The sequence below is a fragment of the Ambystoma mexicanum genome, chromosome 2q (genome assembly GCF_040938575.1).
Source record: "Ambystoma mexicanum isolate Mex_15411 chromosome 2q, UKY_AmexF1_1, whole genome shotgun sequence".
Classification (NCBI taxonomy): Eukaryota; Metazoa; Chordata; class Amphibia; order Caudata; family Ambystomatidae; genus Ambystoma; species Ambystoma mexicanum.
In genome coordinates, this window is record NC_090924.1 from 1309940138 (window position 1) to 1309952910 (window position 12773).

Here is a 12773-nt window from a genome sequence, read left to right on the forward strand (position 1 = left end):
AAAATTTATTCCAACGGCAGCGGTATAAAGACTTTGTTGCTGGCCTCCTTGCCGAAAGCAACACCTCCATAACATCATCATGGAGGTCCCAATCCTTGTACCTCAACCTTTCAGAAGCCAAGCGTGAAGGTTGAGGGTTTTGATGTCTGGATGGAGAACCTGACCTCCCTTCTGTGAGAGTAGGTTCTCTCTGAGTGGAAGTCGAATTGGAGGGCAGATGGACAAGTCTAGAAGGTCCGGGTACCACGTTCTCCTGGCCCAATCCGGGGCAATTAGGATCATGGTCCTCCGGAATTTTCTCAACCTCCTGATCATTTGAGGAATGACAGGGACCGGTGGAACGAATACAGAAGCGGAACCTCCCAGTCCACTATGAACGCGTCTCCCAGAGCTCCTCTCGGGGGAAATTCCTTTGAGCAGAACAGATCGCATTTCCTGTTGACGCTGGTGGCGAACAGATCCACCTGAGGGGTTCCCCAAAGGGCGAAGATCTCTTGAAGGACTTCCTGAGCTAGTTCCCACTCGTGGGAGACTGCTCTGCCTGCTCAGAGCGTCCGCTGTCAAGTTCTTCTCTCCGGCTAGGTGAACTGTCGATAGAGAGATTCCTTCTTGGATTGCCCAAAACCAGAGCTGCATCGCCTCTCTGCACAGGGGTAGTGATCCTACGCCTCCTCTTTTGTTGAGGTAATGCATGTCCACTGTGTTGTCCGTCATTATCAGGACGTTTTTCCCTTGTACAGCTGGCAGGAACGCCTTCAGCGCAAGTCTGATGGCTCTCAGCTCTAACAAGTTGATATGTAGTCTGGACTCCGATGGAGACCAACGACCGCTGATGGTCAAGTCGATGGCGTGGGCTCCCCACCCCGTGAGTGAGGCATCCGTGACTACTGTTATCTCCGGCCAGGGTTGCCAAAACTGTTCTCCTTTCAGAATGTTCTCCTGACAGGCCCACCACCGAAGGTCTCGAGCCACCCTGACGGGAACCTGAAGAAGATCTGTCATTCTCCCTGAGAATTGTGACCACTGAGTCCTCAGTGTCCACTGGAGGGATCTCATTCTCAGGCGAGCCTCTGGCACTAGGAAAATGCAGGATGCCATGAGGCCTAGCAACCTCAAAAAGTCGAAGGCTGGGAGACGTTGGGCATCTTGGTAACCATCTGTAGAATATCTTGAGCCCTCACCTCTGGTGGCGAGGCTTTTCCCCAGGAAGTGTCCAGGATCGCTCCTATGAACTGGAGTCTCTGTGATGGTATCATTTGTGACTTCTTTAAATTGAGGGAGAAGCCCAGTTTGTGAAGGGAGTGGCACACGTGATTTAGCTGGATCTGAGCTTGTCCCGAAGAGACAGCCCTGATCAACCAATCGTCCAGGTAGGGGTAGACGTGAATTCCTTCCCTCCTTAGACTTGCCGCCACTACCGACATTAACTTGGTGAAGACCCTCGGGCGGAGGTCAGCCCAAATGGCAGCACTTGAAATTGATAGTGAGAGTTGCCAATTGCGAACCTCAGGTATTTCCTGTGTTTGAGATGGATAGGCACATAGAAATAAGCATCCTGAAGGTCCAGAGATACCAACCAGTCCTGGAACTGAAGGGCCTGGAGGATCTGAGAAAGAGTGACCATCTTGAATTTGTCTTTCCTGAGGAATTTGTTCAATTCTCGCAAGTCCAAGATGGGTCTCAGTCCTCCGTCTTTCTTTGGATTGAGAAAATAAGGGGAGTACCAGCCCTTGTTCCTCTCCGCTACAGGTACCGGTTCTATGGCACCTTTCTCTAGCAGGTCGAAAATTTCCTGCAAGAGGAGCGGATCTGGAGCTTTCCGAGAGCTGATCCCTGGTGGATGACTCTGAGGTATGCGTAGGAGAGGCAGGCAGTAACCTTGGGCAACTGTTTCCAATGCCCAAGCATCTGACGTGATAGCCTGCCATTCCGCCAGATGTTGAGTCAACCTGCCTCCTACAGGTGTCCTGTGAGGGAAGTCCTCAGAGTGGTTTTGGGGCGGCTGATGCGGATGTCGATGGTAAAGAGGCACCTGCTGTTGCTGCGGCTTTTGAATATCTACCCCGTCCACCTCGGGTAGTTCTTCTTTGTCCCCTTTGAGCCGGACGTCCTCTACCTCTTCCGAATGCGGAGTAGAAGCGAAAGGACTTGCCCCTCGCAGAGGTTCCTGTGGGACGAAAAGGTGTCCGACGGATTGCCGCACCTAGGGATTTTGCTGCTGCTTTTGAAGTTTGCAGTTTCTCTAAACTGTCATCCGCCTTTTTTCCGAACAAAGAAGAGCCATCGAAAGAGCCTGGCTTGCACATCAGGGGCAAAACAAGACTTTCTCAACCAAGCAAATCTCCTGGTTGTTGTACTTGCCGCCATTGCTCTGCTGATACTGTCAGCCGAATCAATGCCCGTCTAGAGGGATTCGCACATAGCGTCTTTACCGTCCTGTATGATATTCAGGAACGCCTCCCTTTCTTCTCCCTCCGGGGTGCAGTCAGCCGCTGTAGAAGCACACTCCCAAAGTGTATGGCTGAATCTAGCAAGGGTGCAAGTAGCATTAACAGATTTTAACGCCATGCTACATGCCGAAAAAAACTTTCTTTGCCATAGCATCATATTTTTTATCGTCCCTGTCCTGTGGGACGGTAGGATAAGCCGTCTTGACATCGGTAGAAGATGCTGCCTGTACCACAAGACTTTCTGGGGATGGGTGTTTTGACAAAAACTCGGGTCTGTATTTTGTAGACAGTTTTTTATTTACTGCCGGGACGACATCTGGGGTTTCCCAGTTCGTCATAATCTTCCTCTGAAGAGCTTTATGAAAAGGCACCACAGGATCCTCCTGTGGGCCTTTGTCAAGAATATCCATGAGGTCATCTTGTTGGAAAGATTGTGAAGGTGCAGACCACCCCATAAACTCTGTGATGCTCGCCATTAAGGCTCTATAGGGGGTTTCAGCATGCTCCCCCGGGTCTGGCCTAGCAAACTCCACCTCAGGGGAAGTGTCTAACCCACTTGCCTCATGTAAGGAATCATGAAGATCCTTTAACATGCGTTCTTCAGAGGAAAATTCCTCTCTAATTGGGGTTACAGGTCCCTGCAACTCAAATGTGTCTTCCTGTTCAGACAATTCACCCTCTTCCATAATTGAGGACATAGTTCTCAATTGTTCTGAGCTCAAAAAGCGTGTAAATCCCATTTCCAAGGCAGAGGGTGCCGAACTTGTCAATCGGCCTCGAAAACGTCGATGCCAAAGGCTTCGAGCGTGGCATCGAAAACAAAGGCGGAGGCCTCGAGGACCTCAACAGAATTGGGATTGTACTCGACAATCTCGAAGCTATCATCATCGAGGACCTGGGGATAGTCACTGGGTGTGTCGTGACTGTGACTTTTCTTGGCGTCGACGCCGGTGTCGAAGCTGGCGTCGAGTCGACAGACCCGTGTGTCGGAGGTCCCTTCGACAACGGCGTCGAAGACACCGACCTCGGCGTCGACGGAACCTTCGTCGACGGCACCTTCGAGGAAGGTTTGGAGGTCATAGTACTCGAGGGTGCGAGACGCGCTTGAGAGGTTTCCTTCGCCGGGTACTGCGACTTGCGGCGTTTTTGACCTTCGGGTCTTTCGACCAGAGCATCGCTCTCGGCAGTCTTCGAGGGGGTCGAGGCCGCTTTCTCGAAGACGCTCATCATATTTTTTGCGGAATTCCTCCCATTCAGCCCGGGAACTATGTTTCGTGGGGCAAGGGATTCTTTTTGGTGAAACAGAGGAAGACGGAGAAGGGGATCTTCGACGTCTCCTCTTCGAGTGCTTCGATCTCGAGGAGTGATGGGACCCACTCCGAGACCTGGAACGCGAATGGTGACGAGGAGACGAATGTCTCGACTTCGTTGACGAAGAAGAAGCTTTAAAAGTCTTACTTTTCTCCAGCTTCCCCCTACGCTCCTTCAGGGCCTTAGCTGTCATGGACATACAGTCCTCGCACTCCGAACAATGGTATTCAGCTCCCAAACACCACAGACAAACTCTGCGAGGGTCAGTCAGTGACATCTTTTTCCCACAATCTCGGCATTTTTTTAAGCCGGATCGAGGAGTTGTCGGTTCCGATGAAGAAGCCATCGAGTACGGATCGAATAACTCGAGGTAAATAGATTTAACCTGACAAAAACTGAGCAACGGTATTCCGAGGCACTGAGTAAGCGCGGAAAAACGGAACTGGGCAACGGACGCTGCGCGCGCCCTTTGTAGGCAGGATGACGTCGATACGGCGGCTGTCGAGGGACATCGACACGCAGCGCCCTCTAGAGAAAAATTTTTCTGAGGCCAGCAGAGCTGGAAGGAGATATCTAAGATGAGGAATACGTCGGAGGACACAATCCCTTCGAATAGTAGCATTAATAGCTACCTTTTTGTCTTTTTTTAGGTAACTGGCAGTGGAACGACACAACGCCTATTTGACATTAGGTTCCAAGTTGGGAACAGAAAAGGGGTCAATTGGATTAAGTTGGACCACATTTGAACCAGCTCCTGAGGAAGGTTTACCAATCATTGGGTTTTATGAACTGAAACATGTAGAGCATAAGTCATTTCGTTATTACAATGACGATCGTAGAACATTGATACTACAGACACAAATCTCCAAGTGATCTGTCATTCATTTTCAGACATTTTCCATTTGAATAACTAGGTCCCAGTTAGACAGGTGTCACCACTATAAACAATTTTTATAAGTGATTTTCATTAATAACTGCACTTTAATGTCATTTATATTGATTGTATTATGTTGTGTACTGATTCATAATTTGTATTGGTTAAAATAATTGCAACACATACAATTTATATTAAAACAATTCATCTAAAAGATTGACAACAAAAAAAAAAGGTATAAAATGATTTTACAACTGTATTAATTCATCAATAAGGTAGTAACAATATACAAAAGCAGTAGGAGACGACTAGGAGGTTTCAGGATTTCCAATTGGCAATGTCACTGAAATTGCTTAACAGAATCGGGTCAATTCATATTAAAGCTGTGCAGGAGGTTCACGAAAAGGATTTAGTCAGTGCCAACATTTTTGCTATTTCTTAAGCGCTTTAATTATTTCTGTCCAATCATACAGACATCTTTATACAGATAAAAACCTACTTGATGCTACAGAAAATAAAACAAGTTACATTTTAAAAGACAATGACTAACACAATGTAAGCAGTGTAGAAAATAGCAGATAGTATTTGGGGTCGCTGTAGTGAGTCGGGGAAAGAAACTAGGCCTAAGATTGGCAATTCTATAAGTAAATTACTGCCACCGTCACTTTAATCCGACGTCCAATAAAAAAAAGTGAGCTCCATAGTTTCTCCAGAGTTTGAATATTAAAATCATTAAATAAAGCTGAAAATATAGTTTTGCAGTTCTAGAAGAGCCGGCCAGTAAATTAAGATATGCTTTGTTTCAAGTTCAGAAGTGTTCATACAGTGTCGACATGCTCTATCAGCCATCGCCATTTCTCCTAGCTCCTAGATCATTCCTAGTAGCCCATAAGTTTGCCCTAAATCGAAGAAACCGTAATCGATATTTCAGGTATGGACATTTTTATCAAGTATAATTCAGGTTTATTCATGGATTTAGGGTAAAATTTCTACTTTTAAAGCTCTGGTATTTTTGCAGGAACCAGGTCTTCTTCCAATCGTACCACCACAGTTGGTATTTGCCTTGCAGGGATTATTTATTAGTAGGTCTGATGAGGTCTGCTGCAATCATTATTTTGCTCTATGTAACCAGGGCTTTACGGATTTATCAGTCTGGGATCATTAGCCTAGCTAGAATTGATAACCGTGTTTCTGATTTGGGTGCTAATAAGCATTTTCTATACAATGTTATAACTTCTCAAATTACAATGATGTTAAAATAAGAGGCCCATTTCGTATCTCTATAGGTAGACAGGATGGGAGCACTTATATTTTCTTCCAGAATAAGCTTCTAGATTAGTCCAGTATTTCTTCCCCTTATACTTTCTAGATTTGGCTCCATAGGTAACAATTGGTATTTACAATAGGTGAATACCGGCTTTTTTGTATGCATCAATCTAGCTTGCGATACCAACGTTAGTATTTTTTATCTTAATTCTAGATGATATGGAAGATCTGGCAGGTTGATGTTTGCATTTAACCGCAGATAATGATATTCGCTAGCTGTCTCAACAGCAGTTGATTGGAGCATCCATTTGAAACTACGCTTTTTTTAATTTTGTTACTTGGGCCATTAGAATTTGAGTTGATAGAAAGGTGATTCTTAAGAGTAGTTTTGTAGGGCATATTTGCTAGTCTTTCAGGGTTTTTGACAATAAGACTAAATCATTGGCGCAAAGGGGCCACGATGGCAGGGAAGAGCCTAGTCTAGGGGAGTTAGAACATACAGCCTTAAGGAATTTGCCAATATCGGATATAAAAAAGTTAAATAGGCTGCAGCAAGAAAACATCCCTGCCCAAGACCCTTCGATGTCAAAATCAGTCAGGAAAGTTGTCCTTGTGTTGAGTGCACTTGAAGGGAAGTATTTGAATATAAAACTGTATAATAAATGCTCAAATGTAAGCGGGACATTTGGCTTTTTCGAGTTTATAAAAGTTCTCTTGAGATGAAATCAGTTTTAAAACCTATAAAAGCCATGTATATAGTTTGTCCTGTGGACTGTCCTCTATGTTTAACTAGCGACAAGGCAAGCAAATTGATGGATGTTCTTAGGCCCAGGAGCTGTCGATCACCTTTTTTTAAGAAGTAGAATGATAATGGATTTTTTCCAGGTGGGTGGATTTTGCCTATTTTGTATTACATTATTAAATAAGTTGAATAGAATATCAGCCCATGTATCTGGATGTGTCTTCAGCATTACATTTGCCAGGCCGTCTGGTCAAACATTAATTTCCAGACATTTTCCATTTGAATAACTAGGTCTCAGACAGACAGGTGTCGCCACTATAAACCATTTTTTAGAAGTGATTTTGATTAATAACTGCACTTTAATGTTGTCATTTATATTGATTGTATTATATGTGTTGTATACTCAGGTTTAATGTTTATGGATTAGAACTGGATTTATACTCTAGAAGCCCTGTCTATTTAATAAGCTACTCTGCTTCTGGAACAAATACTCACCTAGCATCAGGTTGTCCACCGTCTACAGTTCTTTTCATTCCTGATCTCCAATTTGTATTTTGGTATATATTCGATCCGGAGAGAGGTCAGGACCGCACGTATATCCAGATACAGGTGCAACCCGGCTGTCCCTTTGATGTAAAGTGTGCTGCCAAAGGACACCTTGTCATTTAAATATGTTGTTTTTTTGTACCCATTAAGATCGTTCAGGGAGTTAATCACTGTCAGTAACGAAAGGTATTATTACAGTACTTAGAAGGGCAATATACAAATGTAATCCAGCCACATGCCAGGTGCCTTGGTGGTCCTTATTAACAGGGGATTTTAGGAATCAGAAGGTGCTAAGCAAAGATTAAAATGCCACACCTATGTGGAATTAAAGAAGTATCTGGCTAAAAGGTAGACATTACCACAGCATACAGGTTGAATGTGCACATATTTGCTAGTAAAATGTAGGCTCACACCAGTCCCTTAATGAGGGGCGGGGGGCTGGAGTGGACAACAACTCTAAACCCATTTTTAGAACAGTTTAATAACCACCTCCACCATTAACCTACGTTTCACTCTTCAAATGACTCAAATTTCTCCTAACCTTTTTTCACAGGGGCCTTTTTGACAGCAAGAATGAACAATCGCAATTAAACAAAAATCGCTCAATCCTCGGTGTTTCACTGCACTCTTCGTCAAGGCCAAATTTTGCATATGACGGATGTATTGGAAAGTCTGATTCAGTGCATTTTTGCCCAATATTCAAGACAGGACTTCCTGTATGATATAGGTTTGCATGTTCTGGATTGGATTTCTTTTAAAACAAAGTATCTATATTGCCTTTTTCTTATGATAGACATATTCATCACATCAAATGGGTGCAAACACAGCTTGCAGCAAGCCTCAACATGCTTGACTAAACTCACATCCAGGCTAGATATGTAGCATACTGAACAACGTTTGGGAGCAGAGGGAGTCATCAGTACTCTACATGCAATAAACCACATGTATATTTAACAATTCTTCTACATGATCTGTGAAAATTATGAACATAACGCATCATGGCAAACAGAGACAGAAAAGGGAACATAAGCAAGCGAAGAGGGGTGCATTGGTGAATTAATGTAGGGCCTTGGCAAATCATTATTAGTAACCTATATAGCATTTCTAGTCTGATTCTTACAGCTTCTAAGCTCCCAAACAGGGATGGAAAACATGCCCCAGAGCAGCTTCCTGTTCCCAAGGTGAGCGCATGGTCCCCAAATGATCCTCCCCAACTTAATTGAACTGGGTGTTGGGAGAACGTGAATATGCTAAAAAAGCGGAGGTTCTTGGGCCTTCCACATGTAAATAGAAGATCAACATCCAGCTTGCATGTTATCCAAGTGAATCCCAAGCTGCTTGTCTTGGTTGGAAGCGTTTTAAATGCAAATGCAGTCTCACCCCGCCAGTAAAACTCTACAGAAGAGCACCTCAGCACAAATAAATGGGGTTGTAGATGCAGCGTAATGGGAGTCTGGAGTAGATCAGTAAATGGTGTTATCCTTTGGGCCTATGTCAAAACAAGAAACCGATGAAATCAAGAAATTTCTTTTTTTTATTTATTTATTTATTTTTTTTAAATATTACATTTCCAAGCAGACGTTTAAAAGAATCTTGTAGAGTTTTATCTGCAGCACTTTTCTGTGCCACTTTAAATTGAGGATCAAAACAGAAAACGGACAGAAATAATGCGAAACAAATGACCAACCTCTTCAAATCCCATTTCAAACAAACACTCCACAGCTCCCCGAATGGGCAGTAGGCGAGTAGAGAAAGCTGGATTTCCGATGCGGATTGATCGGTACTTGTCTTCACATGGACATCTGCGGTATAAATAGGAGGAAAAAAAGAAAATTACACAAAGAAGACAGTTATTCTATGGCAAGACCAGAAGACTGTATTAGGTTTCACTTTCCGTATCAACACTTATAAAATACAGCAGACTAAAAATACAGTAACACCACGGGTTCTATGTAATTTAAAACATTTGAAATGCCCTTGCACCACTAACCACATAATCTCTTTATGACTTTATATTCAGTCCTCCATCCTCTTTGCTTGCTGCTTTTTCAGCAGATGAGTGAGGTTTTATTGGGATGCTGAGGTTCATTGTATTTATTATACAGATATTATTTATTAAGGGTACAAGGTGTTTTGCACGAAACAACTAAAAAAAAATACACATTTAAAAAAAAAAAAACTCAACAGGGCAATCATGAAAAAGGTGTTGAACATTAAAGAGGGAAAGGTAGTGAGCAAGCAAGTGACTGGATGAGGGGGCACACTTGCAGAGAAACCGGGATAGGATTACTGACAGTAGTCAGAGGGGACTGATTATATAGAGGTTTGTACGTGCAATGGAGTTAGTGGAAGTCTGGGAGGTGTAGCAAGACTTCCTTCTATTGATTGCTATTATTCACTGCACCTACCCTGCATCCTAGCTCAGCGTCCACTATGCCCTAATGTAACCAATGGCCAGTGCTCATGGCTTGCAACCATGGCCAGTCTTCATATGGGCCCCCATCTGCGTTTGCCGAGGACCAGGCCCACTACCCAGACACCAAATATTTATCACTAGTTTTTCTACTTGCATTCTTACACACAAGACATATTTCCAAAAACATGCTTTCAGGTCCTTGCAAACGCTCATCGCGCAGGTTTGTTGTAATCTAGTCCACCACTTCACGTTGTAACCGCAAGCAGAATATTTATTTCCATTGAAACCTACTGCTTCAGCCATGCCACATGCCCCAATAGGCAAATTACAGTACACATTTATCCTTGCTGACGGACAGGCCCATTGCCCAGACACCAAGATATCACTGTTGTATACTTACCTTTGGTGACTGAGGTAAGTGTAAAGTGTATCACTATTTTTTGTACCTACTTTATGAAGCCTTTCACCAGTGTTCTGGTTTTAAGATTAATTGGGCAAAATCGGAGGTTTTACCGTTAGTGCCGCTGTGTGACAAACAATTTATTACCCGGTTGGGATTCAAGTGGTGTGCTGAAAAACTATTGTACTTGGGGGTATGGCTTTTGCCTAATGTTGCTGATTTTGTGAGAGAAAATATGAGGATGGTGTGTACTAACCTCAAATCAGATTTGAAGAGATGGAATGTGTTGCACCTTTCCCTTTGGGGGAAGGTGAATGCTTTGAAAATGGTGTCGACTCCTCGCGTGAATTTTGTTCGGAGTATGATCCCTTTAGATATTGAAAAGCATTTTTGGCGTGAGTTAGATAGCCTCATGCAGGAATTTTTGTGGGATAATAAACCTCCTCGCCTGAAGATTAGCAAATTGCAATCGCCTTTGTCTAAGGGTGGGCTGGGGGTCCCTAATTTTAAGGCATACCATCTGGCGTTTATGTCGCGGAATATTTTTGATTTTCTAAAATCGGAACATGAGGACTGGATGTGTGCAGAGTCTAGCCATGTCGGCCCTTTGTCGCCTAGGGCCATTTTGACCAGTAAGCCATCGCGAACAAGCGTGGAAGGCCTGCTAACTAGGAGTTTACGGAACTCTTGGGCGGCCTTGTGTGAGTGTCTGGGTTTCAATGCTTTGAGAGATCCGAGTGCTTCAATTTGGATGAATCCAAGTATTACGCTTGAAGGGAAAACTTTGTTCTGGCAGGATTGGTATCTAGCCGGGGTGCATTGGATTAGTGATTTGTTCAATGGTTTACGTTGGATGACGGCTAGGGAATTTCGGTTGAAGTTTGAAATTCCTACTTTTTGTTTGTCGGACTATCGGAAGATCAGGAGGGCGGTGGATTTGGAAAAGAGAATCAACATAGACAGGCTTGGATGGATACCTGGAGTGAGTGGATGTGGCCTTGTTAGTTATGTCTATAGATTGGTTGTGTCGAACTATCGGGCTAATGATGCTTTGAGATTGGATTGGAATCGGAGAATTGGTGAGGATATTACTGAGGAGGATTGGACAAGTATTTGTGAGAATGTGAAATTGTGTTCTTTGAATCTTGCTGATAGGTCGCGTCAAATACAGATTTTGAATAGAACATACTGGACACCTGAGAGAATGATGAAAAGAGGGATGAGTGACAGCTCGGAATGTTGGGCGTGTTCACATGAGGAGGGCACCTTGGAACATATGTTGTGGGGATGTTCGAGGGTGAGAGGTTTGTGGTTCGAGTTTGATCAGATCTGTGAAAAGATTTTGGAGGGGACGGTTCATATGGATTTCAAGACAATTGTACTAGGCTGTGGGGATTTATTGGATGACCTGACTACTTCCCAGAAGAAATGGATCTTTCGTGGGGAAGAAACTAATTTTGAGACATTGGAAAACGTCTAACCCTATTACTATAGAGGAATGGATTTCAGGAATGCATTCACTAGCGGAAATGGAGAGAGTGTTATATCAGAGAGAGAAGAAAACTACATTATTTAACAAGATTTGGGGTAAATTCCTGCTATTATATTGACCTGTTCATTGATTGTTTTGTGACTCCTGGGGGGGGGGGGGGTTTCAGCGGTATATAGTTTTGTTTGCTTTATGATGTAATTCTGTGTACATATTATTTCTATGTTGTGGTATTCTTGAAAATAAATAATTAAAAAAAAAAAAAAAAATGAGCTTAACGATAAACTGTTTTTTATGAAACTCGCTGAGTGAGAAGATATACTCCCCGTTTTAAACAATTGAAAATAAAACCGATTTACTTTGCCAACTTCCTGAGTCGGTCTGATTTGTGAAGTTGGAGTATAGTCTGCATCCCCATCTATCTCAGAGTATTGCTACCTCGTCTTAAAGTGCTTAGTGTTGGGTACACAGGTATAGAATTAAATTCCCAAATTTCATGCAGTTTCATTGAGTGGTGCCACAGTTTTAAGTCATCCAAAAACTGCTTTTCACCAACCCTGAAACACTGAAATAAGCAAAGATGCCCTGAACATATCTGGGAATACCACAGGACTGCCCCGGACATGAAGAATAAAAAAAGCCTGTTTTTTTTATCGTTTTATGGCCATATCCCATCCAATTCTGATCACCCCCTCACCTCCCAAGAGATTGTTTCATTAGTTTGACAAGTTCAATGTTGTGTTTAAAAAATGTTTTACCGCAGTGTCCGAGAACTACGCCGGCTGGCAGTAAATCCAACATTGGGGGCGGTTCCACATTATGCACCTCCCGCTTTTCACCATCCAATCAGCTTTTTACCTATTACTGGACGGATTTGCACCAAACTTACAAAAGCACGCTTTTGGGAACAAGCTGCCGCTCCTGCTGCATCCATCCAGCGGTTTGGGCTGTATGCATGAGCAAAGTTTTTTTTCCAATGCGTCTATGGGAAAAACCACATATTTTGGGACCCCTTCCAACTGTGCCCCCTCCTCCCCTGCCTCCCCTTAACGAAATCTCAAACTTTGCAGAATCAACCTGTCGAGGCCATAAACTTTTTTTGCAAAGTTTTCGAGGGGAAGAGACGTTCTAAGCTGCCCAAAAAGTGCTCTTCATATGGGTTGAGCAACTTAACCAGAACTACAGGGCCGCTCCCGCAGGCCCTGTAATATATAAATGAGACACCAAGGTATCCCATACCACATATTGGGGGAGATGGAGAGTAAGTCTAGCACAAATC

General features: G+C 43.5%; 1 protein-coding gene across 2 annotated transcripts in view; it reads right to left on the reverse strand.

Annotated features, from left to right (window-relative positions):
* The window catches only part of NGLY1 (N-glycanase 1), a 520539-nt gene that overhangs the window by 495255 nt on the left and 12511 nt on the right, over nt 1-12773 (reverse strand). For both annotated transcript variants that reach the window (XM_069648769.1, XM_069648767.1), the window contains exon 2: nt 8877-8991. In XM_069648769.1, the coding sequence (XP_069504870.1) occupies nt 8877-8991 (115 nt within the window). The remainder of the gene's footprint in view (nt 1-8876; nt 8992-12773) is intronic.